Source organism: Morchella sextelata (assembly GCF_020137385.1).
Source record: "Morchella sextelata strain SCLS chromosome Unknown scls_5, whole genome shotgun sequence".
NCBI lineage: Eukaryota > Fungi > Ascomycota > Pezizomycetes > Pezizales > Morchellaceae > Morchella > Morchella sextelata.
The window spans coordinates 1476409-1502750 of record NW_025408620.1 but is presented as its reverse complement, the minus strand read 5'-3'; the positions used below and the strand labels follow the sequence as shown (position 1 = coordinate 1502750).

General features: G+C 47.3%; 6 protein-coding genes across 6 annotated transcripts; 3 read left to right on the top strand and 3 right to left on the bottom strand.

Annotated features, from left to right (window-relative positions):
- Nucleotides 1-10: 10 nt before the first annotated feature.
- H6S33_010926 (uncharacterized protein) lies at nt 11-3200 on the bottom strand (the record flags this gene model as incomplete). The annotated part of the gene is made up of 16 exons (XM_044842298.1): nt 11-19; nt 245-374; nt 536-585; nt 1032-1046; nt 1359-1393; nt 1445-1492; nt 1768-1864; nt 1923-1931; nt 2210-2267; nt 2331-2363; nt 2470-2555; nt 2654-2667; nt 2727-2762; nt 2851-2908; nt 3021-3028; nt 3197-3200. 16 exons carry the CDS (start codon nt 3198-3200, stop codon nt 11-13), a joined length of 690 nt encoding a protein of 229 aa, XP_044696856.1.
- A 966-nt stretch (nt 3201-4166) lies between these two features.
- Nucleotides 4167-4476, top strand: H6S33_010925 (uncharacterized protein; the record flags this gene model as incomplete). Its single annotated transcript, XM_044842297.1, has 3 exons — nt 4167-4193; nt 4258-4302; nt 4378-4476. 3 exons carry the CDS (start codon nt 4167-4169, stop codon nt 4474-4476), a joined length of 171 nt encoding a protein of 56 aa, XP_044696855.1.
- Nucleotides 4477-8287: 3811 nt separating this feature from the next.
- On the top strand, nt 8288-8828 carry H6S33_010924 (uncharacterized protein; the record flags this gene model as incomplete). The annotated part of the gene is made up of 2 exons (XM_044842296.1): nt 8288-8464; nt 8532-8828. The coding sequence occupies 2 exons, from the start codon at nt 8288-8290 to the stop codon at nt 8826-8828; spliced, it is 474 nt and encodes a 157-aa protein (XP_044696854.1).
- Nucleotides 8829-12644: 3816 nt separating this feature from the next.
- On the bottom strand, nt 12645-14099 carry H6S33_010923 (uncharacterized protein; the record flags this gene model as incomplete). Its single annotated transcript, XM_044842295.1, has 1 exon — nt 12645-14099. The coding sequence occupies one exon, from the start codon at nt 14097-14099 to the stop codon at nt 12645-12647; it is 1455 nt and encodes a 484-aa protein (XP_044696853.1).
- A 722-nt stretch (nt 14100-14821) lies between these two features.
- Nucleotides 14822-15752, top strand: H6S33_010922 (uncharacterized protein; the record flags this gene model as incomplete). Its single annotated transcript, XM_044842294.1, has 6 exons — nt 14822-14849; nt 14907-14975; nt 15022-15063; nt 15132-15175; nt 15571-15613; nt 15676-15752. 6 exons carry the CDS (start codon nt 14822-14824, stop codon nt 15750-15752), a joined length of 303 nt encoding a protein of 100 aa, XP_044696852.1.
- A 4669-nt stretch (nt 15753-20421) lies between these two features.
- H6S33_010921 (uncharacterized protein) lies at nt 20422-20982 on the bottom strand (the record flags this gene model as incomplete). The annotated part of the gene is made up of 1 exon (XM_044842293.1): nt 20422-20982. One exon carries the CDS (start codon nt 20980-20982, stop codon nt 20422-20424), a length of 561 nt encoding a protein of 186 aa, XP_044696851.1.
- Nucleotides 20983-26342: the final 5360 nt, after the last annotated feature.

Below are 26342 nucleotides of genomic sequence, written 5' to 3'. Positions count from 1 at the left end.
CGGGTATAGACTAAAATAACTATATAGTTCACGTGAAAGGTTAGAATCTGGAGATCATTTGTGGTTGTAGGTGGGTAGGTAGGCTATGGGTTTTGGGTAGGTAGGTGGATGGATTATGGAATACAGTAATAGATAGAAAACAAAATAAAAAGGGCTGTTGAATATGATGAGCGAGGACGGAGAATAATAGAAAGGTATTGTTCTGTCAGAGGGCCGGGAAAGCGGGGAAAAATCGCTCACGTACGTATGTTTCGTTACAGAAGCTGCGGGGTGGGGATACTGGTGATTGGCCGGTTATAGGGACAAGTAGATAGTCGATGGTGAAGACAATAATAGGAGGGGATAGATGCGTGATGAACGATGACGAAGAACGGCTAATAACACACGATTTGTCGTCTTCTTCGTAAATATGATGGGGAATAAAAAAGTAAAGTATGTAGTAGTAGGTAGACGTCAAAAAATAAAAACTCGTTATAAAAAAAATGACGAGCAAGTATTATGAAGAATATGTCTCTATGTAGAAATAAAAACACACAAAAAGATATCCTTATCGTCTATGGGTAGATACGTAGAATGGAGGTACTGCTGTGGTACTTAGGTCAGCTGAGATGCCGTTGCCTGTGACGGAAAAGGTTGTTGGATAAACTGCGGCAAAGGCGCTGGGCGTAATAAGCGAGAAGATGGGGGGAAGAGGGAAAGAGCAACAACGACAATAATAACAAAGCCGTTGGGAGATGCGTTGAAGCGTAAAAGTGATCTGGATGGGAAAGAGGTTTCTCGGTAAATAGGTGGGGGAGGGGTCACGGACAGGAGGGGATGTCGTCGATAGCGTGACGAGGATGAGGAAGACGTTGATGATGATGAGGACGGGGATAGTCGCGATGGGGGGGGATGGGATGAGGGATGTGACAGCGTGCGCGTGTGGATGGATATGGAATAGAAGGATAAAAAGGACAACAAACCACGGAGAGATACGTGATTTCGAGATTAAGCTGAGAATAGAGCAAACGGAGAGGAAGGGGAAAACCCACGATAGTCCAGGACGCCTAGGTAATTGTAGGTAGTCAAATAGTAGAGCTATGTACTACCAAGTACTACTGCTACACACTCCTCTACTACTACCACCACCGATACAGCTACTACTAGGAGTATGTAGTGACTGCGCAGAAGCAATAGAATGCTCCACTAAGGATCGTAGGCAGCACGGGCAGCAGTAACGATAGAGAGTGAGCCACGCTCTTCAGCAAGCAAACGACCTCTTTTTGTTCATGCACTTTGATGCCTTGTCAACGGCGGGCGACGGGTAGAAGCGACCACGAGATAGAGGATCAGGATCAGGATCTGTCTCGCAAACGAACAGACAGCACCCTCGAATCGTAAAAGTTCCCGGGTACTTGCAGTCAGTCAGTCCGGTTGGCGTGCTTCTAGAGCAATACCCACGTACAGACAGACAGCCTCAGTCTCAAGAACGAACCCAAACACCCAAACGAGGCTGGAGGGTAAAGTAAAGGGTAGGTATGAAGCTAAGGGGGTGGTAGAAGCAAAGCAAGCAACAACAGAACAACCGGAGGAGCCCACCACAGCGCGCGCGCAAAGGAAAAAAAAAAATATTTCCCACTCACAGCGACAAGCTCCCTCTCCCCTCAAAGGTGTGGGTGGGATGAGTTGGCAGCTCCCTGGTGGGGCGCGCTAATTAATTCCTTCATTGGCTTCCGCAGGGTGCAACCAGGTAGGCCTTGGCACAGCCCTGCAGCAAGAGCCAGTTACCCGGGTGTCTGTGCGCCGGATTCATCGTGATGCTGAACGTCTGGCTGGCTTGTGAAGACGACGAACCATTAAGCGCTGGGATGTCCTTGGCGGAAAACTAGAGTAGAGTTAAATTATCAATAACCACGAATAAAGTAGATGGATAAATAACTCACAAGTAAAGTCTAACACAATCTATGTGCAAAGAGAACCGGTTCAATCAATCGATCGGTCAGATATGTATTCGCGCGCATCACGTGCAACACGTGGTCATTGTGGCGGTGGTGTGTTTATAGCGTGACATTTGAAACAATCACATGCATCTAGTCATTTGCATGCTCTTTCCTGCGGAAGAAAAGATTTTGGTGACAGCAGGAACCCGCGCGTCCTGGCAATAATGGGTGAGTATGAGGCTCAACTGCTAGTGCCAAGAAGCGTCACACCCGAGTGAGAACCTGTGCACCAGCGTCCTGAGGCCTTCACTATTTAAAGCAGGACGACCCCCGATAAACCCAAGATCACTATGAGTGTTAGATGTATTGAAGGTTAGATGGATGGAAAGAGGAACGGGGTGTTATGGTTACTTTATATAGCAAATCCCTCGTAAGTCATGATATCTATCATCTATTGTCACGTTTGATTCGTGTCCTTCGCTCATGTGTCCTCTCGAATGTACTCCATAGTTTCCAGATTTGTCTTTTATCGTACCATCAAACGACGCACATCCACCAGGAGTACACCAATACCCCCAACATATCATTGCAAAGTCGGTCATCGCCGTATATGAAGGCGGCCGGTATCATCAGAGCCTATTGGCCGAGCTTTAGTTGTGAGCTGTATCGCATGGACAAGAAAACTCTCTCTATAAAACATTAGAGGAGAGTGCCAGGTATGAACAATAATCCACAATCAAACTTGGCACTATAGATCATTTTCAATCAGCACTATGTATCAAAACGCTTGCATGGGATTGTACGTACTTTTAATCCTCCTCACCCAGTTATCGTTCCCCGACCCTAAAAAAATCAGTATAGAATTATATCTAGTCACAAGAACTCGACCTTTATCCCCCGGTGGTCGAAACCGAAGTTGACGGCCTATTACCTGTAATGCCCACATACGGAGTGCCACCAACACCAAAGCTCTGCATCACATACAGCCCCTGTATTATACATCGGTATCTCCAAACTCCGTTTCATAAAGCTCAAGCCCACAATTCCACCACGCCACTAGGGCATCCAAGCCTGTCTGTTCCAACCCAGAACACATGCCACATGGTGATCTGCTAGTGCCAAGAATTAGTACTGCACAAACGCTTCCATTCTCCAGGGTAATTGCAGCCTGACAGCCTCGCACTAGCGGAGAATGGAAGGTTATTGGTTGCTGGAAAGGGTTGTGTTTGGCCTGTCATATGTGGATGGCGTTTGTTATGTCGTATGAGGGGCTATACCCATGAGCTTGATGTGCTTGTGCTGCTGGTTATGTAGAACGGCGAAGACGATCGGTCCGAATACGAATTTATCTGTTCATATCCTAGATCCACAGCCCCAGACGATCAGGCTTCCAGTCTTTTCTAGAAGGTGGATGGTCCACTTACATGTATGTAGGACTAACGGTATTCTCTTGCTCACCCAAGATTCCGGGAGAGGGGGAGGTCTTCATTCTAGTCGCGATCAAAACCGAATCATAGAATACAATCACATCCAAAAGCACGATGCTTCAATGTATGAGAATGATGCAATTCATACAGCACGAGCAGATCCAAGATGTCGAGGTTAAGACAGCGGCTAGTCTAGTCCCAGAGCGGGTAAGCAGCTCGCAAAAGCACGGCACACATAACGGCCCGCCGCCAGTCTAATTCCGAATTAAACCCAACGGCCCCAGAATCGAATCGTGGCGCTAGCTAGAAATTAATATATGACATGTAGAGTAGCACAAAGCAAAAAAAAGAATAGGTAGAGCCTCGCTCACTCGCTCACATCACCAATGGCACCTTTGCTCTCCTCCGACTCCAAGCTAGCTAAGCTAGCCCACCACCATCGGAAACCCCGAGAAATCCAACCCTTCACGGCGATCCCGCAGTGCAGTGCATATTGTCCCGGCGAGCGAATCGAAACATGCATAGCCCACCACCAGCCCGTATCGATATCGTGTGTCAAACCCGCCGAATCCCTGCCGGATTGATCATTGGCGACACTGGATCCAATGGCCGTCCAATACAGAGAGCCAAAATCTGCCTTTCTTGAAGTCAATCCATATTCCTGATCAATAATCAGCTTGGTCGCCTTAATACCGCACTGCTACCTGGGGTTTAAAACGGCTGTTTTCCCCCCTCATTTGGGAGAGAGGTCAAGGAGCTAGCTGTGTGCGAAACTCAATCTCTCACTCACAAATATCGTTCAGAAAACCTCGACTTCAAAATGCCGAACAGAATCACGACTAAGAAGGTTAGTTACTCTCTACCTAGAGACAACTTAACTCCCATAAAATTCCCCGACTAACTAGCGATAGGTAGTAGTCGTCGTCAAACCTCGACCCACCGAGAAGAAGACCCCCGTACGCAGGCTCCATCCACCCCATTATATACCTCCTGCCTAGTGCTCAACTTACTGACTTGGGAGTACCATATAGGCACTAGTAGTCCCGAAGAATGGCCCGCGTCCGTCAGTGAGAGTTACAGAGAAGCCAGCACACTTCAGGCCAAATACTGGAAATGGGACCAAGATATGATGCAGGAAGGGCAGACAGTAAGGTGGGATTTGGAATTGTAGTTTTCTATCATGCGAATTCGATCGATCATTGAGGGCTGTGAACTCCGTATATACAGTGCCAAAATTAAAAACCGGGCTGCTTTGGAGGCTCTAATACTGCTGCTTGTGATATAATATCACAATTTTGCCGAAGCCAAAATAGTACCCATTTATTCCGGGCGATTGGCAAGTATGACAGATTCGCGAATAGGTTTGACTAGTTCGTTGGTATTTGTGAATGGACTGCTAGTCTCATATATCTGTGATTGGACCAGTCTATTCTCTAACAGCCCCGGGGAAATTTAAGGTAAATACTCGTAGTTTTTTATTGCATGCCATACAAAAGATAGCCTTGGCGAGTTTTTTCTGTGTATGCAATAGTACATGTAGTTGCGTCCGGAAACGCCAAAAAACTACGAGTACATGTAGTTCATCGCTAATAATTATAACTAACAATGATATAGGTCAACCTCCAGCAACCTTAAGGACCCCCGAACCACATCCATAACTCCCCAAAATCTCCAATAGGGCCCGGGAATTGACAAATAGGATTCAAAACTAAATTTAAAGGGTTTTGGCTACACTGTTTGGACAGAAACTCTCCAAAACATATATAGGGAGTTCAGGAGTTTAAATATGATATTTCCGTCCAAATACTCGAGTTTCTGTCCAAATGCTCGTCAATCGATCGGGATAGTCCCAGATTTATGGGGAGAGGTATTCCCCGATCGCGACCGCCCAAAACACATTGAAGTGAAGATCAGTAAATGTCATACTGCAGTGTGTCGTGGCCTGCATTTAGTTGTTTTTTTTACTCCAGTCCACCTTAGTCTTGTTCCCAGACCCAACCCGGTAATTTCTGCTCTCCTTTGACCACAGTACTGTACATGGAACCACCTTACGAGAGTTATTACTCTACCTATATATGAATATATTTCTTATGCGAATAGAATTCTGACCTTTAAGGTAGCCGCCCCCCCCCCCCCTCTTTTCACCCAGGTTCGTCGTTTGGTTGGCTACAGTTCAATAGAGAGGTCTTATATAAGATATATATGCCAAGGAGTGACTACATATTATATACCAGAGACTATGACATACCAGACAAAGTTCCCAGGCTCGCAAAAATGAATCTGGTTCGCCGAATAATTAGCATTCATAGCGAACTGAACTTAGATAGACAACTTTGTACAGTTTCACCGGCGACCCCTCCGTCTTCGACACTCGGGGCATTTTTATACCGGGGTGGACAACAATAAATTACTACCACACCAAAAGTAGGGGATGGCAACGAGACTAAGTCCACTTTATACGTACATGTAGTTCTTATTTAAAGACTTCAAAACTCGCAGGGCTGTAATATATCATTTAAAAGCGACTGTGAATACTTCATTCCTGAATATCTAGGGTGCAGCGCGGTGGCTTATACTATGATGCCCTCATATTTCAAAAAGTTGATTACTGTAGCGCAGGAGATCTCGAGACTAGATGGGCATACGAATACTCTATGTATTTAACTGTAGCTCCTACTCCAAAAGACCTTTTTACAGCAAGAATGCTGCATACTGGTGAAGAACACATGTATTCCCCTACCAGTGGTAATGTTTCCAACAATATTTATTTCTCCACCGGATCCGCAGAGCTATTCATGATCGATCATCAAACACCAGTAAGGCTACAGTGATCTCTCCGTCCTGGAAACAGCACTTCTTTGGTAATGTACATAACACGACTGGGTCTTTATACCAACAGAATTAAGAGACTGATGTATGTATGATTTGGCTCCAGTCGTATTAGAATCTGAAACGAAAAATCCTGCGCATGTCACCCTGCGCATATATGGTGTAGACCCCACTGCATATTTGAGCCTCGCCCCACCTCTATTTAATGGCCATGTCCCCCCGAGCTCCCATAAATATATTGTGTCGCCAGCTACAAAATACTACATAGTTAACTAGCTATACCCACAAACACAAAATGAACGCCATGGCCATTACTCCCCGTCTCATACTCATATCCGCCAACACCCTCCCATCCTATTTCTGCCCTCGGGCCACCAGTGTTGGTGTTTCTCGTGCCCAAACAAGCATCGGCACTCGTGGGATCGCGTTTGTAATTAAGCGCGAGGTAGCGCATAGGATTGCTGTATGAGTTGTGCACATTCATAGATATAGGATTGTGCTGAATTGAATTGAAACAAAGCCGATAACCCTCCGACATATGTCGCGCGAATCTGTACCGCTGGCAGCCACGAATCGACCCACGTTTTTTATGCCCACACAGGGAGTACACATTCCGAAGATGGAGACATCATCTTACTCAGCACCGATGAAGAAGACGCTCAAAAGGGAAGAGGAGAATAACGGGATTTTTGATAGGATGATGAAGACTTTTTTGGGATGTTTTGTTGGCGGTCGATGACGGCAGGCGCCGGTTGGGGGTTTTCGTAGGTATTTTTATATATAAGACTGTTTATAGACTTGCAATTGTATCCCATGGTAGGATGAAACTTGTCAAACTTGCGACCTCCCTTTTCAAGCTATCACTAGCCTAGTGTGGTAATTGTTGGAAATTCTTGATTGGCTCTATTCCGTAAAAAGCAAGACAATTCCCTTATTAAATGGTGCACGGTCCAGGTCGCAAGTTTGACAACTTTCATCCTACTATGGGATAAGTCAGATATCTTCTTCAAAATTAATCATTACTTTTTCGGTTCCTTGCACCTTAGAGGCGGAAGGCTTGTTTTAGCTTGTGCCCGTAAAAAGCTCAAAATCAGTATAATTAAGCATGCCTTTTTATCTCCGAATAAGGCTCTTTTTAGTATCGAATAGGTTACAAAATGGGTAAGAATTAGAGAAAATAATCAGGTTTGGCGGTTGGTAGGACGGAAGACAAGGCAGTGTGGGTTAGGGTTAGGAACTTAGCAGATATCATGTCCTTCCGATACACCCTCTTCAACCTTCTTCTATCATCAAGCTCCCCACCCTACTAGTATTTTCTCCCTCCCCCCTCGCAATGGAACCTTCAACCACCAAGATTATCATCTGGGTGTCGGCTGGCCAGATAGGAGGACATCTAGGTAAATCCAGCGTCGAATCCAGCCCCAATCCAGCTAATCTAGCAGCTCATCTAGCACCGAGTCCATCATCAAACTTAGCAGCGAATCGACCTCCGAATCCAGCATTGAATATAGCACTGAATACAGCCAATTGAGCGGACTTGGCCGATAGGCAGGTAGCGGGTAGGCGTCAAGGTGGGTAGGCAAACATGTAGGTACAGTCGCTCATGGGGTGAGGACGAACACTGGGTGGATCATGGAGAACTAGGGTTCTGAATATGGCAAGAAACAGCCAAGCTGCCAAAGCGATCTCCCATTGATTCCTATTTGTCCGAAAAGCCTTGTTTAACACCCAGTGTTCGTCCTCACCCCGCGGACGACTGTATCCTTCTAGATGAGGGGCAGGCAGGACGAAGGTGGGATTTGGATATTGAGTGCCTGTGACTTTCTTGGCGGCAGCTCAAGCATTAAAAATCGTATCCAGCCTCAGCTTACGTATGCCCTGTAGTACCGGGCATGTGGTTTTTCCTATCGCTTGTCACACAGTAACCGACTCACACTTCAGCTCCTGTTATGCCCCAGTCGGAAATGCCACCACCCTGCGCATGCTGCCCACATTCCATTCCTCAGACCCCACTGCATATTTAAGCTTCACCCCACCTCCCTTTAAACGCCATATCCCGAGCTCCCAAATGTCTCCCCTGCAGATTACTAGTCAATTAGCTCGACCCCCAAAATGAGTACCATAGCACCCCGCCTCCTCCTCATATCCTCCAACACCCTCCGCTCCCACCTCGGCGGCCGGATCAGCCGGACCCGTACTTCCCGTGATCACGCCAGCTTCCTCGATACGCCCGCCGGCGTCCGCGGGCTCGCGTTTGTCACGAAGCGCGAGGCAGGGCATCGGGCTATTGTATGTGCTACTCTATGCAGACCTAGCAATAGTAAAATCGCGCTGAATTGAATGAAATTGAAAAAAGCCGATAGCCCTCAATAGCATGTCGCGCGCCGCGGTGCCGCTGGCGGCGACACACCGACCATCATTCTTCATACCCGCGCCGGCATTGCCGAAGCTGGAGACGTCACCGCGGTCAGTAGCGGTGAGTGCGATGTTAGGGCCGCGGCCAGCGATAATTCGGGTTGATACGAGTATGGGGGCTGCGAGGCCGGCGGTGCCTGTAGCGCCGATGAAGAGGCCGACGTTTAAAGACGGCAGTGGTAGTGGGAGGAGTGTTGGTGGGATGGGGCGGGTTTTGGGGTGTTTTATCGGCAGTTGATGGTGGTGGGTGCTGGTTGGGCCTGAGGTTTGTATATATATATGGTTTTAGCAGGCAGGCAGGGTGAACGGTGAGATTGTTGGTGTGTAAGCTGGTGGGTTAGCATAGGTGTGTTAATTTTGCATGTAGGATTGGAATGTGCGTGTAACTAGGCCTGTATTTGAGGAGTAGTGGTAGGGTGTGGACACAAAGGGGACCTAAAATGACGAGAGCAGCCTTCGATTCTACAAGACACGATATCTCGAGACCGTTGTGTGGATTCGAAGTGGTGCCATCCATTCCTAAGCAACATCTCAGATTAGTTCAAAATATTTCAATCCAACTTTCCGTTCGGGATAGTTCAATACCCGTAAGCTTCTTTAGTTTTCTATCTTCCGGTAATCAATCGCCGGCAGGCTAGGTTTAGTCGAGATATTTCGTCAACATGAGGTATCTAGTTTCGGTTGGGAGGTCTCCAGACCTAATTCAGAGACATAGTCCTGGCTTGAGCCTGAGAATAAATGAGGCAGGAGAAGACGATCGCGGCAGACGAGATGAGGTCTGAGCCGAATTAGCCTCGTATCCATCGACTCTGTAGAAAGTAGCCTGAAGGGGGATGTATCAGATAGTAGATTTTATTGAATGCGGTATTCTGCGTGGATGTAGAGATAGTGTTGTTGTATCTGAAAAGGAATCGAGTCGATCCTTCAATATATACAAGACGGAAGAAGAACACGTACCTTATGGACAACATGGGGGCTAGTTGTCCACTGCTACAGAGGTAAGCAACAATTCATTGAATTGAGGAAAGGATTGCTTGCAAGCAAAACTGCTTAGAATCGATCGCAAAAGAGGGACTTTTAGGATGCTCTCCTAGAGTGATATCTTGGGGTTGAGACATTCGAATTGCTTGCGTGCGTAGTTAATCATAGAAAATCACTCGATATCGCCTCAGTCGAGAAATGGATTTTGACGTTGTTGGCTGCTATTCACGTCTCGATGAAACAGCAAATAATATCTGAAGCGATGAACCAATGTAATTTCGATGACGATGAACGAGACAGGAGGTGACAGTAATCTAAATTCATAGCCGTTTCTGGACACCTGTTTCCCGCCCGCCTTTCGACTACGTTTCTGCTAGCTACACAGCTTGTCTACAACATCAGGAAGTACATGTGTGTACCTCAGCGCTGTTGTGCCCCTATTGCACATGTGGGCTCCGGTGGTCTCGCTTGGCTAACCCGCTACGTGTGCTTTCTTTACATCCTGAATATCAACACACTTGGTTCTCCTAAATATATGTGGCATCGTCCTACAGAGTTTTCCCAGTTCTATGGAAGCTTTTACCTCCCTTGAATGTCATCTTAATCCCCGCCCTGTGCAGTTCTCCGGCCATTCCAGTAGCGACTTTACCTCTGCCAGTCCCATGTCGCCTTCCGTCTTAAATACGTCTTAACATAAAGCTAGAATACAGAAATCGAGAGCATCCCATGGCCATGTGCCCACAAATCATCGATACACCGCAACTCCTACTCCCGCAGCCTACCACAACACCATCGGCGGCGGGTCCGGATTATAATGTATTCCGATGGTCTTGAACCACCGCGTCTATGATGATAACTATTCAAGTTCTCCTAGCATTCATCTAGATACTCTGATCTCATCAATATTTACGCAACATCAATCTGGTACTAGTCTCGTACCCAGCCCGTTACTTGCAGCAAGCTGCCCACCAGTACGATGGAAGCAGACGGGTTGGGGACGAGCCTACTCTGGTACGCATCTTACGCCATATACATATGGCTACAGGTTTCCTATTTTCCGTCTACCACGTCCCCTAAGCTTACTTACCCCACCTCCGAAGGCCAGTTCCCCCATCATTCATCTCATCTCGCTCTTCAAGCTCCTACCCTGCCGCGTCAGTATTGATTATCTGACGGTTGAATAAGTACACCATGTGGTTGAGAGGAAACGGTGCTGTCAAGCTCGTAGTACTTGGCGGGTATGTGATCATATCTGGTCTCGAGGGTGTTGGTGTCTTTCATGGGGGGGAGGTTGGGTGCTGCCGACATCCTGCCCGCATAAGTTCATGAAAAGACTCTCAGATGTGAGTAATGAAACATTATCCTACTAATCACTAGGTATTACTAATTACAAGTTACTACGCAGAAGGAGATACATCCCGATCTCCGAGTATATAAGAAATGGGTACTGGTAATCACAGATGAAAGGGTGATCCTCAGGTATGCCACCTTTGGCGGAGGTTCCCTGAGTACTTCCCCGCAGAGTCTTCACCGAGAGCTCCGTGTCTTTCTTCCGCCTTTCACCTTCACCTTCTAACAACCCCCTCGAGCCCCTTATATCCCACAGCACCAACATTATCTTCTACGAACAGCAGTCAACCTTCCACGCAGCAGACATACATTTCCTGGTTTCCGGGTGATAGTGCAGTGGTGCTCTATACTCTCCACACCACCCTCACGTCTATCCTTTCGATACTATACCTATCCCGGAACACAATACCTTCGGACCTGTAGAATGGTAGACAGGCCACTCCAAAATATATTTGTCGATGCGGCCAGCTGCTACAGTGGAGATTGTTAGGTTTTTACTAGGCGTAGAATAGCGGTAGTCCCGGGAGTTTCCGGTCGTCCACCATCTTTAGTATCTGCTCTATTAATTAACAAGGTTAGTAGTCACCCCAGGGCTCATGGCAGTGTGACAGTGACGGGTCTGAAGGTGAAGTATCATGGTGTTTATATTCTAGTAGCCCGTGATATGAGGGACAGATGTGAATATTGCGCCAGATGAGATCTCCGTTTGCTATCGTCGGCGGGCTCTCCGCTCTTCTATTGGCGGCGGAGGATCAGTGTAAGATTTAGACGAAAGTCTCTTCACATGGTGTTGGTAGCCATTCAGGTACCACATAACCGCCTCGCTTCACTCGAAGACAAATCAGAACAGAGTTAGGCCCAATGTACACACACAATGTAGTCAGCACCTCCTACCCAGCCCAGTCAAGTATCTGAAACGCTGGTGTTTCCAGATGTAGAGAATCGATACTATAAAACGGAAGCATTGCCTCGCTATCACGTTTCATAGGTTTTTACGAGTGTTGGTTGTTTTGGAAGCAAATGAGCCATTGCCCAAGCAAAAATTGCCGTGACTGGTACTATATGCCAAACACTTCTTCACTCCATTCAAGGCCGGCAACTTGGGGGCCTTCGAACATATATTGGTGGAGGAATGTGGGCAGACTTGGGTTATGGGTGTAGTGGATTCGGGAACGAATACCCAACAAAGATGTAACGTTCCGGGTCCAGACACTATCCAGTCCAATGCCAAGAGCGAGTGATTACTCATGACCGAATAGACCAGCTTCTAATTCGAAATACCTTTATGCGTTCCATTTGTCTCTGGACAGGCAAAGGCAGGAGTGAACACGGTTAAGGTATTATCTGTTTCACCGGGAATTACGAGTGGTAACGACTGTTATATGTTTATTTTTTGCTAAATGCTGGGTATATGTTTAAACGCCCCTGAAAAGGAAAAAAATATGAAAGAATGTGATAAGGAAAAAATGTGCCATAGTATGAGAAAAAAACCGTACCCATAACCAAAGGGAAAGAAACCAACGAGGGTATACCAAAACAAAATAGAAGCCGCAACCAAAGAAAACACCAACGCCAAGACCAGAAATAAACGCGACTCAGACCAGTGAGAAGACCAGCCTATAGAAAAAATACTTTAGCGCCATAGAAAAAGAAAAAAGCTACAAAGACCTTACCGGCTCCCATATCGCGAAGCTCATGCCACCAAACAACTACATCAACCATCCTACTTCTTCAACAAGACATCGTGCGCGGCCTTCACCTTGAGGAACAGCTCCTCCATCTTTTTCTTTTCTCTCTCGTCTTTTCCCACCTGCCTATCCGGATGACACTTCAGCGCCATCTTCTTATACGCCGACCTAATCGCCGCATCATCTGCACCCTCCTGGAGCCCCAGTACAGCCCAGTGCTCAGTCAAGTCCTTTACCGGCGGTACAGCCTCAGCCGCACCATTTGGTGGATACTCATGTCTATGTCTTCCACCGCTTCTGTGGTGCTCCTGGTAGTCCCCGCGAGAAGCAGATGGGCGAGGATAGCTACTCCATTCATAACTCTCACCTTCAGTATATGTATGGAATGACGGCGGCTCATTGTCATACGGAGTGCCGCTGGCATATGGATCGGCATGGAAATGGGTCTGGTAGGCGGTGTGTTGGTAAGTAGTATGCGCATGGGAAAAGTCCTCATGCTGGTACCAGCCACCAGGTGGCCCGTCGGGCGTAGGATGAACGTACTCAAACCGGACACTATAATGCGTCCCCTGCTCGGTACGGTCCTGCGCATGGTCGCGCTTCCGGTGCGCATCTTTGCGTGCACTACTGTCTGTCGTAGGACGGTTGTGATCCCGTTTGCGACTCTCTCTAGCTGCTGGTCTTTCCGTCTCCGCAGCATTCGAGAAATTTCTACTACGGTGCAGAGGGTCTTTACGAGTGTCTCTAGCAGTGGGCTCGGCAGTAGCATCGTCGACATACCAGGCTCCTGGCGGGGAAGGATCAGCATGTCTGGCAGAATCCGATGTGTACCGGCGGCGAGGCGGCGGGGGTGGAGGTATTTCCACGCTCGGGGGTACCCAGTTTAGTGGTGCGGCAGGATCGTCGTCATGTTCCGGTGTCCATACATGCTGTGGCGGGGGTGGTGCTGGAACTTGTTCCGTGAAGAAGTTCATAATCGGTCTGCCCTCTGGAACCCAACCCTGGAATTGGGCATCCTGAGGGAGAGCGTAACCCCGTGGAGCCATATGATCTTCATCCCGACGCCGGGAGGATGAACTGTTATGGCGACGTGGGGCTGTTGCCTCTTCTGGATTGACTGGTGCAGTTTCACGGCGGTGCACTCGTTTAGACCGCCGGTGATGGGTGATGGGTACCTCCTCTTGCTGTGGATATACGACCGGTGCAACCGGGGAGCGGGCCCGGGTTTTTGAAGGAGCCCGGTGTTTTGTGGTGTGCCTCTCCGCCGGGGGAGGCCGAGTTCCAGCACGGATGGCGATTGGGGGAGACTCAGCTCTGAGATCTGAGTGGTGTTGGGTGTATTTTTTGTGGCTGTGCTCTCTTTCCTCCCTACGCCCACGGCTGTCCGACTTTGGTTGAGGTTGGGGTTGGGGCTGTGGTTCCGTGCATGGGCCGCATCCTCGAAGGTCTAACTCAAAATGCAAGCACGCTTTATCTTGGTTTCTAGGCATCTTTTCGCTATTCAGTGGAATCCGGATGCAGTTTTTGTTGGGTTTGGTAATCAAAGTGGACGGTGATGTTGCTGGTAACTGAGGATGGAACTAGAACTTGCAAACAGTGAAGGGGACCTTTTAAAGAGCACAATCGGAAGGTAAAAGTTCACTTTCAAACTTCGTCGTAGCTAACTACTGGCTTTTGTCTTTTCAAGAGTTGCCCAGAACGGCATCCATTTGAATGCTCAACGCCCCCGAAGCCGTCACCAATTAATAGAGGCACCTGATAGGCAGGAGGGAGGTCAGCAGCTCCGTCTATCATGTTGTTTGGAATCTTCTCGCTCGACCCACCAATAGAAAGTAGCTTGGGCACAGAACGACCGAGCGTGCTGGAATCCGGGGGTCCCATGTTCGAGTGACCGGCCATGAACTTGAGTTCGGGAAACGGTATGCTGACAGTTAGAACATATCCACTATCATGTACAAGAAGTACATTCTATTTGATGTCCATCTGACAGAGATGGGTATTGTGAGAGGTGTATGAGCGGTGGTAGTTGGTGTTCGCGAGCTTTGCAGACTGCGCGTTCATTTGCTTCACTATACCAGGAGCCAAGATTCGGAGGACGCGGTCGTTGTTATTACTGTTGTTGTTAATGCCTAGGTATGGGGACGCTGGCCGAATGTTTTGCTTGAACGTGGGAGCATCTCGGACAAGTCACAGGCTTTGTTCTTTAGCAAGGATGTATACCAGCCTTGGTTCTCCCACTTGTCTCTACCACCAATAAAACGCCCATCTCTTTGTCGATCGACTGACTCACCACAAAGCAATTGTGGATCCTATAGAGAAGAACATTCAAGTTGGAAGGATGACCCCTGGAAGGGAGTACGATGTAGGTCTCAACGAGATGAGGATTCATGCTGATAATTGAAAGCCGAGCAGGCCGAGGGAGTCACCACAGCGTCGTGAATCGTGATACAGCTGGTGGGTCGATGTTGTCCGCCAAGGAATTGATGTTGAGATAAGACGAAACACCAGGCTCAACTGTTCAGGCTTCCAGGCGTCTGGTGTAAGACACCGTGTTACCAGAAAGGGGGTATAGGCTATAGCGATAGTGAGATAAGCTTTTACCCACTCTGGCCTCACTCAACCAACGATTCAACCAGCGCGATTCAACGCAGACCTCTCTCCTGTCCCTTAGCACTGATCAATCGCACTGCTTGCTGAAGTCGTGACACAGGAAACTATAGCAATACACAGCTTCTCACGATGTTCTTCACCAAATCCATTAACCGTGAGCGATATTTAATATACCAAGGCTTCCGTATCGGGTTTGAGATCAACCCAATGCATATCAAAACTAATCCTTCCTCGTTCTGCACTTGTCTTCCAGCTGACCAGGACCGCGGCCATTTTTAGCTCATGTGCGAATTCAACTCGCCACCTGAAATCAAAACCTTTGTCTCGTACATCCTTTAACTCAACAAAGAGGTGGGATTTATGAGACATGACGATGCCAAGATGAAGGAAGAGGGTATGCGGTCGGAGATGCGCCTACAACCTGAGTTCCCATGGCCTGTTCTAAGGGCGTACCAGGGCTAGGAGCCGATACAGGCGGGCGTGCCACCAGTAAGAATCTACACAGGATACACCATCGCGGATACTCGGGGTAGGCGGACAATGCGACTTTTTTAGTTGACGCCTAACACGCGCACCCATTGGTGAACAAAAAACATGCAGTGTACCGTACTTTATTCCTGCCCCGAGTAGTCTTGCGCGGGGCGTCTCAGGCGATTGAAACCTGCAACTCAACTGTTTCTCCTTTCTCCCGGTTTTCGGTGTTCCCACTCGTTTATATTTGGGTCTAGCCCTGTTTCTGTTTCTCTCTGATTCTCGGAAGGATGCTGATTCAATTCTCCAATTGCTGCACCTATAATGAAAGTGCCACACACCTAAGTACCGAACGATCTGTCCCACAGCGTCCGCCCCAAAGGGCACCATTTCGTTTCCGTCTGCGGGCGTGCTGCGGATGCGGTTCATACAGTAACAGGACTGCTCAGTTTGGAAGACGCATATATTTGCGAGGGTGGCATTTAATATCCAATTTCATATCACACCGACAGACATATTTCTGAGCCATATCTACTGACCGAAGTTTATATATAGATAGCCGAGACGGAACGTGGTATAGAAGCCCTGCATACTCCACGGAGCCTCATTGAGCCTCATATCATAATCAGTTTCTACCACTTTTGACAACCTCACAAACAAAGGACCATCATCATACACTATATTATCAACTCCCCCGCTTCCACAACCGCTCCCTTCCTAAATACAAAGCCGAACCACCACAGCAATGCTCAAGATAGGCCGCACAACCACTGTTGTACTTCCGCTCACGTTCATGATGCTTTTTCTCCTTTTCCGACGGGACTAAATGCGGTGTTGGCCAGCCTTCCCCGCCTCGAGAAGTGAAGATATGGGAGATGAGGGGGAGGTTGAGATTTGTGTACCGTGTCCCCTCACGAGTGATGAGAATATAGGCGTGGGGCGAAAGGTACCGACGAGGAAGCAGGTGAGGTTGATAATGAAGGGAGCCCCGAGAACATACTTATAAGCTGGCGGACGAAAAGGTGGGTCGGGCGAAATGCCTTGGACGTGCAGAATTCAGCGTATGACTCCAAGTCCCCTAAGTGATGACAAACACATATACGCTTGATTAGAATCAATAAAAACCAACGTCTTCTCTTTCCCGATATCCGAGTGAGCGAGAGTTATTCGCAGATATTGATTATGTCACGGGGGTCCGGGGTAATGATTGATCAAGTAAGAATAGTATTGGTAGTGTGTGCTCCATCCATCACCATGCACCACATATATTAGCCAGTCCCTTCGTCCCGATCCCGTCAATAACAGTAGCAGTAACAGTAATATACATACAACCCCGGCCAGAAAAAGAAGAAACCAGAAGACCCGATATGATTGAAATAAGAAAAGTGATGTAAAAAATGAGAGATGGCAAAAAATAAAAATGAAAAAAAAAGAACCGGACGCCAGCCGAATAATCAACCGAAAAAAAGAGGAGCCGAAAGCTAGAAAGGACCGAACGAAACAGAAACCGAAGCTTGATACGTAGCTGACCATGGAGGTAGTAGAGGCGTTTAGATAAGATAAGGCTCGCGGTGAAGGTGCATGTATCGGATTGCCGGTGGTTCCTGCATTATCGAGCGTGACGATGCATGAGCATCCGGCCGGTCTAATGCAGGGTCCAATAGCTCCCTGAACCACCACCACCCCGCATTTCCCTTCCTCCCGTCGAAAGAGATAACGTATGCCCCAGCCCAACCAGCCAACCACAACCCCCCGAACGTACCCCTTAAACCCAATAATCATTATCGATGCCCAACACAACACCAACCACTTCTTCTTCCCCCATGAGCCCTGCCCGTCTTAACAGTCTCCGCTTTTTTCTCTTCCACCTATCAAACCACCACTCACGTTAGCTTTAAAATTCACCCTCTATGGATTTTTGGGGGGGGGGTGTTTCGAACCTGACGCCTTCTTCCTCCGGATTAATAGCAGCAGCAGGATCAGTACGACGATGAATACGACCAGGGCCGCGAGGATAGTTGCGAGGAGCTTTGTCTGTTCCATTTCGTGTGTGTGTGTGTGTGTTTGTTGTTTGGTTTTGGGGGGGGGTTGTCGTACTAGTATGTAGTAGCTATAGGTATGTAATATAGAGAGCGATAGGGCGTCGAGTGACCAGCTGAGATGACAATAACCAAACCAACTCTCCTCAAAAAAAAAAGTAAAAAAAAGAAAAGAAAAAAAACGAATCAAATAAATGAATGAACGAACGAACGAGCGAGTGTAAAAAAGCGAATGACAGCCTCCCAAAAGGCAGCAGCAGGAGAGAGAGAGGGTATAAAAAAAGGAGGTAGCCTTGTCTATCTAAGTATCTACTGCACTGGCACTGGCACTGGCACTGGCACTGGCAGCTGCTTGCAAACGAGAGTGGAGTACATGTAGGTAGAGGAGTGGCATCCCGGATCGACAGGGGAACCCCAGGCAAATTGCGGAGGAGGATGGTGCGGTCCGCGGTGTGGGCTATGGCGTGGAAGGGGTGTGTTTCAACTAGGTGGTGGTGGGGTTTACTTATTTTTGTATGTGCGTCCATATTGGATATATGTTGCTCTCCAGAGTGGAGGAAAGCTTGTTCCGGTGGGGTTTTACCGGAGGATATTATGAGCTCGTGTCAATCGGTAAAACGTATAACAATGTTATGTTTGTTCTCGCTCGTTGAATCCGGGTACCTGCCTGTAGGTACAGGCGGACATACCCACTGTAGGTACGCTACGTGACATGGAGATCTGGGGCTGTGAGAGAGAGGTTCGAGGGTCTGGGTTAGGGTTCGCACCGCAGGTCAAAGAGCTGTCGTCTGTGCCCTGCCCTGCCCTGTGTCAGTGTTTTGGTTTGTCTCAACCAAACCAAACCAAACCAAACATTCGAGAACGGGGCCTAAGCGAGTTAGAGAAAGAAGTGATCTGATAAGATACCTAAACCTTATCTATTTCTGGGCACAATTCTTTTCTTGGTATGATGTAAACATGCAGACGGTCGCATGTCCGGAGCCCCTGCTGAAACAGCCCTTGAAGATCTAGAGTGCTGATCTCGTGTTCTGGTAATTAGAGATGGCTCCCTATGAAGCTCGGTGCAGCAGAGGTGTTTGTGTTGACGGCATCGGAAGGGGAAGGGGAAGGGGAAGCTAGCAGAATACGGAGGCTTGAAGGTTGTGTAGTTACCGGCTTGTCAATGATCTGCTTCACCGACTCACCGACAAATGAATATCGATCTAATCAGAAATCCTACCGATGAAGACCAATTTCAACGGACCAAAACCGTGAATCTTACCTTAACCCCCTAATGGGCCCCTGGCGGGACGGCACAGCCATTTGGCCCTAGAAAGACAGCACAATATGGAGGCATTGAGCATTCAGAATCTCCAAAGTTCTCATTGATACTCTAAATGCAGTGAGGATATATGCCTCGTAGTAGGCGGTAACTATTGCGCAACCTCGTACTCATCCTCAGCTAGATATTTTCCTAGTATCAATATCAGTTTAGTTTCTGCTTTAGTCCCATAGATTTATAGTCAAGAGCCTCATTTAATTCACCAAAGATCACTCATCTTCGCGATATTTATACACCATACTATTCCCAACGCATATTCCTGCAGAACTAGTCATTCCTTGGTATGCCTTATCCAGATATGCCGGGGATCTACTGTATCCACACAGGCCAGATAAAGTAGTGATAATGTCTTTCGAATTCCGGGATGTCTATCTTCCATCCAATATTCCGCGTAGGAAGCACACTACAGCCAGTTCAGCCCTACAGGATCCTCCCGTACATAGACATCTCGAAGGCACGTGTGTGTATATGTACCTGTAAGCTAGTACCCCCAAGATGATACACAAAACCATTGGGCTGGAAGAGACAGAAGGGATAGGCTGGGCGTGCATTTACAGACCTGACGGCTGTCACTGCGCATGCGACTGGCCAGCGTTGTTGATCGTGATACTAGCTAGCCCCTTAGATCTAGACGTTGCAATCCCGATATTGCTACTATCCCACGTGCCCGGATCCATATGACGCAAGTTACTAGCACAGGCCGTGGCCACTTACATATATGGTTTCCATGCAATCTGTTATGAGCTTAGTCCAGCGAGCATTTCCCGGCGTGCATCTCGACCTCTTTCGTGAAATCATCCTTCCAGATTTCACATGAGCCTCATGAGATCAGCTACAATGCATAGAGGTCTGGCTATAATTCTTTGGGTGCTAAAGAACATCGCTCCTTGATATCGCGCTTTTTGTGCCTTAGTGAACATTTCTTTTCAGTTGTGGCATTTCTAAATATACGCCCCCTTATAGGCTTCTCCCCCGAGGGGAGGCCTTGTTCCATTGACTACATAAACAGGAATCCGATAAGAATCAAAAGACTTCGGCCCGACGGAGAGCTAATCTAGTGTAATGCTTGTTCTAGTCCTACATAATGGGGCTACAAACTTGGGGGTTGTGATAGTTGGTCTACCGGAGATCGCTTATCATTGGTTAAGACTTCTTATTGAATTCCTGTCAATTTGTGTCCCAACCGCAACTCAAAGTAATTGAACGTTCGTTTCTAATAACCATATCAGCTTAATGTCACTTTTGCCTTGAAATAGCTAGTAGCACTTCAAAAGAAAAGCTTAATACCTGGTCGTAATAGGCTTTTTTCATTATCAGTTACTCCAACTCTCAACACTCCCTTTCCGACAAAAAAAAAGCAACCATACATTTCTAGATGTATCGTCCCCCATAGCCATCCTCAAACTCATAGCGTGCAATCGCTTCCGCAATCCCGGCAATCTCTCTCTTCCGCTGAATCTCCGCCTTCTGCAGCTCCACCGCCTTCTGCTCCTCCGTCTTCGGTGCCTCTGGTCGCTTCCTCACCTCCGGACGCCCCCCTGCTGTCGTCGGCTTCTCACGCGCCGCCTTCTCACGCGCGGCCTTCTCACGCGCCTTCTTCAGGAAGGCCTCCACGGTGGCCACGTTCTTCTTAAGCGCCTCCAGTCGCATCAGATGGACCTTGATCTCGCTCTCGCCCGCGACGAGCTCCCTCGCTAATCGCTCCTCGAGCTCCTGCTGCTGCGATACACGCGCCTGGTACCTGCCCACTGTGAGCCGTGTGAGCGTCACCCTGAGTTTGACGCATCGGAGGTTGATGTTGGTGCGCTTTGTGGAGAGGGTTGTCAACGCGGCTTCGAGGGTTGCGATGTTTGAGGAGGCATCTGCTTGGACATAGTCTTCTTTCGCCAGCAACGCGGAGGTCATGGTGAGTCTGTCAAATGGGGTAGCCATGATGGTGGATGTGGACGTTGTTGAATACGTGGTTCTTGTTAGTCCTGGTTGATCGTTGTGAGTAGCAGAGGTGAGGTGAGTACAAGCAGGTACGTGGGCTTGAGTGTTGCGGTGGTCCCATACATACATACATACATACATGTACTCCAGACTATGGGCAGTTAATATACTGGTGTAAAACATTTCAAACCGCTGCTATGCGGATTTTTGAACAACCAATGCTCCCTCCTTATATTATCGCCGCTCTTGAAACCAGAGTAATCAGAGGCCTGTACATATGTATATAACTCAGTACTCTTTAGCTAACACTCTTTCGAGATTGCTTAATTGAACACACACAACAAGTACCTACACGTGGGGTTTCAAGACACTGTTATCGGTAAAGTAGCAGCGCACTACAACAGCCGACTGCAGCTACCGGCCGGGATTGAGCCCCTGTGCCTCTTCACAACATCGGGGAAATCCATCGGTTAATTCCCCCAGACTCATCGCATCTCTCCAAGTCTGTACCGATCGGAGTTATTGTAGGTACATGTATTCCTACTGTTTATTCAGTAAATTCGATTAAAAATGACTCTGATCTTAACATGATTTTTTTTGGAAGATCCCCTCGAATAACCAGCTGTTGTGGGGTGTTTCCAGGATCCTTGCTCGCTTATTAATAACCGAGATGACATGCAGGGTTTCTTGAAGGTACATGTAGGTACGAATGCTAATTAACGCTACTTTAGTCCTGCAGTTTTGGCGAGAAGCTGGAGATCTCAAGCTAGATGTATGATGGATAATAATCGCAATCACTGCATGATGTATTTGCACTTTTCGAAAATCGAGCTTTGGAGACAAGTATTTTTTAGCTTAGTGAACATCTTAACCACCTGTAAACAAGGATTGGAGAGGAAGCGAATAAGTTACAGCTCGTACGTACTTTAGCTATACGAGCGCCATTTCACGATCTCTCGAGTCTCATTGTATTGTATTGTATTCGTTTATGGTGGATCGGTACTAGCTAGCTATGTGGTCGATAAGCCATCGTAATCGCGCTCCATAACCGGGTGCGGTCATGGTGTTGTAGTGTTGTAGGGGCCACTTTAATGTAATACTATGTAACAGTATCTCTCTGGCTCTGACAGCGGTAGAATTGAGTCAAAGGTGGGGTATATCAATTGATGTTTTCTCCCGGAGCCAGCTGAAGAATATATGCGCCGAACTGATGTGTGCAGTCGTTACACAATGTTGTGGGTTGGACATAGAGTGATAATCCATGACTAAATAGTACTAGTACAACAGACGCGCCGCGCCTATGGATACCAACATCTTATTCCACAATAGGGGTGGTCAAAGTTCAAAACCCCGAGTTGCAGTTGGAGTTGGAGTCGGAGCTAGGAAGTAAAGGCCAACCCCCAAAAGTTCAAATTCCCAACTAGCTTTTTTACGAGTTGGAGAGAGTTCGTTAGCCTGTGTTGAGCTTCTTTCTAGTGCCGCACTAACTAAAGTTGGTTTGAGCAACCTTCGATGTTTTCCGAGAAAGTTGGGGTTTGGATCATCATGTTCTAGCCCTCTGATAGGAAGGTTGTAAAGTTCAACTCAGTTCGTCAGTCTGATTAGAGCAGAACCTTTAGTCTGCGCACTAAAAAAGTCTTCCCAACTCCAACTCCAACGTCCCCAACTCGGGATTTTGAACTTTAATCATGATCACCCATATTTACAACATCACCATTTCCTCACCAGCTCAAGAGGGAAGCGAACATGGTACTATCTCTGTTATAATATTACTTGTCGCATGGAGGAGATCATTCCATATGGACCAGTTTCTTCATTATTTGTGAGCCTCCTGAGCACGTAGCTAGCTGTCCATTAACAACTACGAGCACCCATAGATATATCTACAGGACCATGTGTGTGCCATGCTGATTGAGAGAGTTACTGAGAGGTGTTTGCAGTATTTGATGGAATCTCCTTCGTGAAATTCTGCGGCGGTAGTGTATAGGTGGAGTTGAGATCTTGGCATTAGACCAGATTTAAAGGTTATAGAGAAGCATCGTGGCATCATTTTAGAGATAAGAAGCAAGAACACCGCCTTCTCCCGGATAGAATATCACCAATAGAATGAAGTCACAGCCATTCAGCATCTACCTCCTACAATATGAAAGAATGCTTTCTTCACAGGTAAGCCTAACCCTGGCTTGGTGCTCTCGCCATTGAACGTCAGCCAGCGCCTTTCTTCTCTTGCAGAATGATGGAATCAAATGGCTGAATTCAAGGCGCATCTAGTAGTGAGATATAAAGATGGGAGCTGATTTGTGTACAACTAGGGCGAGGATATAAATTATAGATACCAGACAGTCCCTAGACTGAATTCAACTCAAATTATTCACGATGAGGGGTAAATTAGGGGCTGCTTGGGTCGGGGTTGAAGTATGTCTGAGTATCTGCGTCTCTTCAAGAACGCTCGAGTGAGAGCACACGCTAATACTCATAGCACCGCAATACTGGGATGCGAGAAGGGTCAGTTATCTAAAATCAGATAAGATCAATCTGATATTTCAGCCACTGAGGCGCAGCCAACCACAATCTCCAGGGCAGAATATCATTAACGCAACCTTAAATGGCAGTAGCCTTGTAACAGTTACTTGGCCAAAGCTACAGCCACAACGGAGTGAGAAAAAAAGTGTCGAAAGCCGCACAGCTACCTGAGATCCCTACTTCGAGGACCTAAACCTATAAATTTGGTATGTATCTGAATGCGGTGTGTCGTTGAAAGTTTATTATCATAAATCTTAACTAATATGAAGAATACGAATAGATACGTTTTTAGCGTGTTGCTAAGCGTAGCGCAGCTGTATTATCCAAAGGATTGACTGATATCTGAGGTCAGCATTCCCACTGGATATATTACCGGTTCCAGTTAAAGATGCCGTGGCCCACGTTCGGATCCTTGATCCCTGGCCTCAAGTTGCGCAGGGAGCATCTACTATCTCGACTATCGCATATATGTAGGCCCTGCATAATCTTTCGGTATCGCCTTATTTCAGCCGCATACGCAATACCGTCACAAATTGCACTCAAAGTGTAATTCCGTTTATCGACTGAGGTGTAAGGAAAGAAATAATACGAGGCATGAGACGATGTGAAAATCTCATCAAGCGCCGCTAAATTCTACTAGAAGGCAGAATCTTTAAATATCTCAGGGCAGAGTATTTATACGTCCCAATCGATCGACCACACCGGAGCCTAGCGACGCATGCTAATCGAATTTCTTTGGGTAATGTTTATTCTTTTCTGGGCGGAGGTGGATCGGTAGAAAATTCGAGGTAAGTCATGGGACCCAGAGAATTTATGGCAGGCACACCAAGCGACGTTAGGATGCCTACCGATACTAGCTTCACCAGCATTACCTATTGTTGTATCCTTCGATCGAGTACTAACAAAAATACTCTTGGGTCTATAGATACCTGTCTTTGATATAACGAGATCAGTCTGCAGACATTTCTTTTCGATCTGTCTTATAGTTACACGTAGGCCGGCCTTAGGTACATGTAGCCATGATACCTCGGCATCTATTGAGTAATCAAGTTCCTGAAACTCTTCGACGTCATGCTTTCCCGTAGTGAGACAGAAGGACCCCCGAGTGATGGCTTATGACTCCGTCTAACTATTCAGAGTTCAGGACAGGGGTGCGATATCATGAATTTCTGTAAATGCCACTTGCAAAGCTCCTTGGAGACCGCCTTTTAGACTCAGAGTTCAATCTAATGCGATACAGATCACCGCCATATTCATATTGATTGGCCTGTTTTCACACGGCCAACCTAGTACTATTGGGATGATTTTACTCGCTCTCTTTGGCGGATCTCTATCTTCAATGATTCTGGGCACTACTCGAACTCCCCCCCCCCCCCCCAAAAAAAAAAAGAATAACCAGTCGGATAGTACTAATATCGGATATGGTGATTATCCTTGAGGAAAAACTTAAGAGCCATACCCGGAGAGCTTTCGATACCATTCCGCCGTCCATTCTCCATGCGGATGCCATAGGACCCTCCGAACCAGATATTCTACAGAGAACAAAGGATATTGGCGTGCGTGAGGATGGGGAAAAATACGAAGCAGGCTTCTATTGCTCAAAGTAGTGGTTCGTTGGTGGTTCCCGCACGATTGGGCTTGAAAGGTCTAATTTCCCATATCGATTTCGATAACTTCCAAACAAACTACTTATCTGCCTAAACCAATCGCCCCTTGCTATTTCATTTGATATCATTATCGCTCGTATGGAGAACTAACCCATACAGACATCTAATTCCTCTCGTATTCATCTATACTAGATATTTTATCACCAAAAATCCGAATAAGGGGATAAGCAATCGCCCTCGAAAATTACAAACTATAAGACGGATTGAGGAGATTAAACCTCTAATACCGCGATTCTCAACAGATGTATATAAATCTCGCCGAGTGGGAGAGAGTTAAAGCACTGACGAAAATGAGCCCATGAGCTATCTGCAACGGTTTCAGACCAGGTCATCCCCAAAAACCTGCTCTGCTCTAAGGCGTCTCGACCCACCCACCTACCTGAACCAGCCACATCATCGTCCGTGGCCCCAGTCTCGCAATGACTGGAATACGTTCCAAATCTCATGTCTGCGATTGTTCTGTATTTCAGCGTTCCCCGGTCCCAAAGCGGTAAAGAGAAGCAACAAGCACCATATCTGATTCGCGCGGGTACTAGTTGAGTAATCAATTAAAGCGAATACTTTAGTCAATAGGCATATATCCTAACTCTATCCGGAGAGAAGAGCTTCTATCTCCGCCATGTAGGTGAACCTGGTGTGTGCATATCAACCACCTGAGGCACGCACGGAACAAACGGCAAAACCCTTGGCCCACCCCCGGCGCGGCCCCCACTGAAAGTATACTTCAGTCGCCAATTGTCTTTCTCGTCCTATAAGGCTGGGAATAAGAGGACGTCGATTCTTCCGCTATCCGTAATCTAAGGTGTGTTTTCTCTCTCTTTTCGATATTGGCGCCCGCCCAGAGCGCCGGAACGGCTGCAATCCCCCCTTCTTCCCCTTCGCTAATAGCAAATAAACTTAAGGATTCGAACCTAGAAGAAGGATTTTGATACGATATGCAGATTGTGGCTGTACCCGGGGGTTTATGCGAGGTGCATCATAGATTAGGCGGCTCTCTATGTCTTTCTCTGGGCTAGCTAGGGTTATATCAAGCTTTTGTTGAGGAATATGTGATGTTGGAGCTGTGCTCGTAACACCCTCCACCTCCTACACCGAATTACCCCAGTTCATGCAGCCATTACTCATAGATTCAAGCTGATGGCTATATATTCCTCAGCTCTCCCCGAGTCT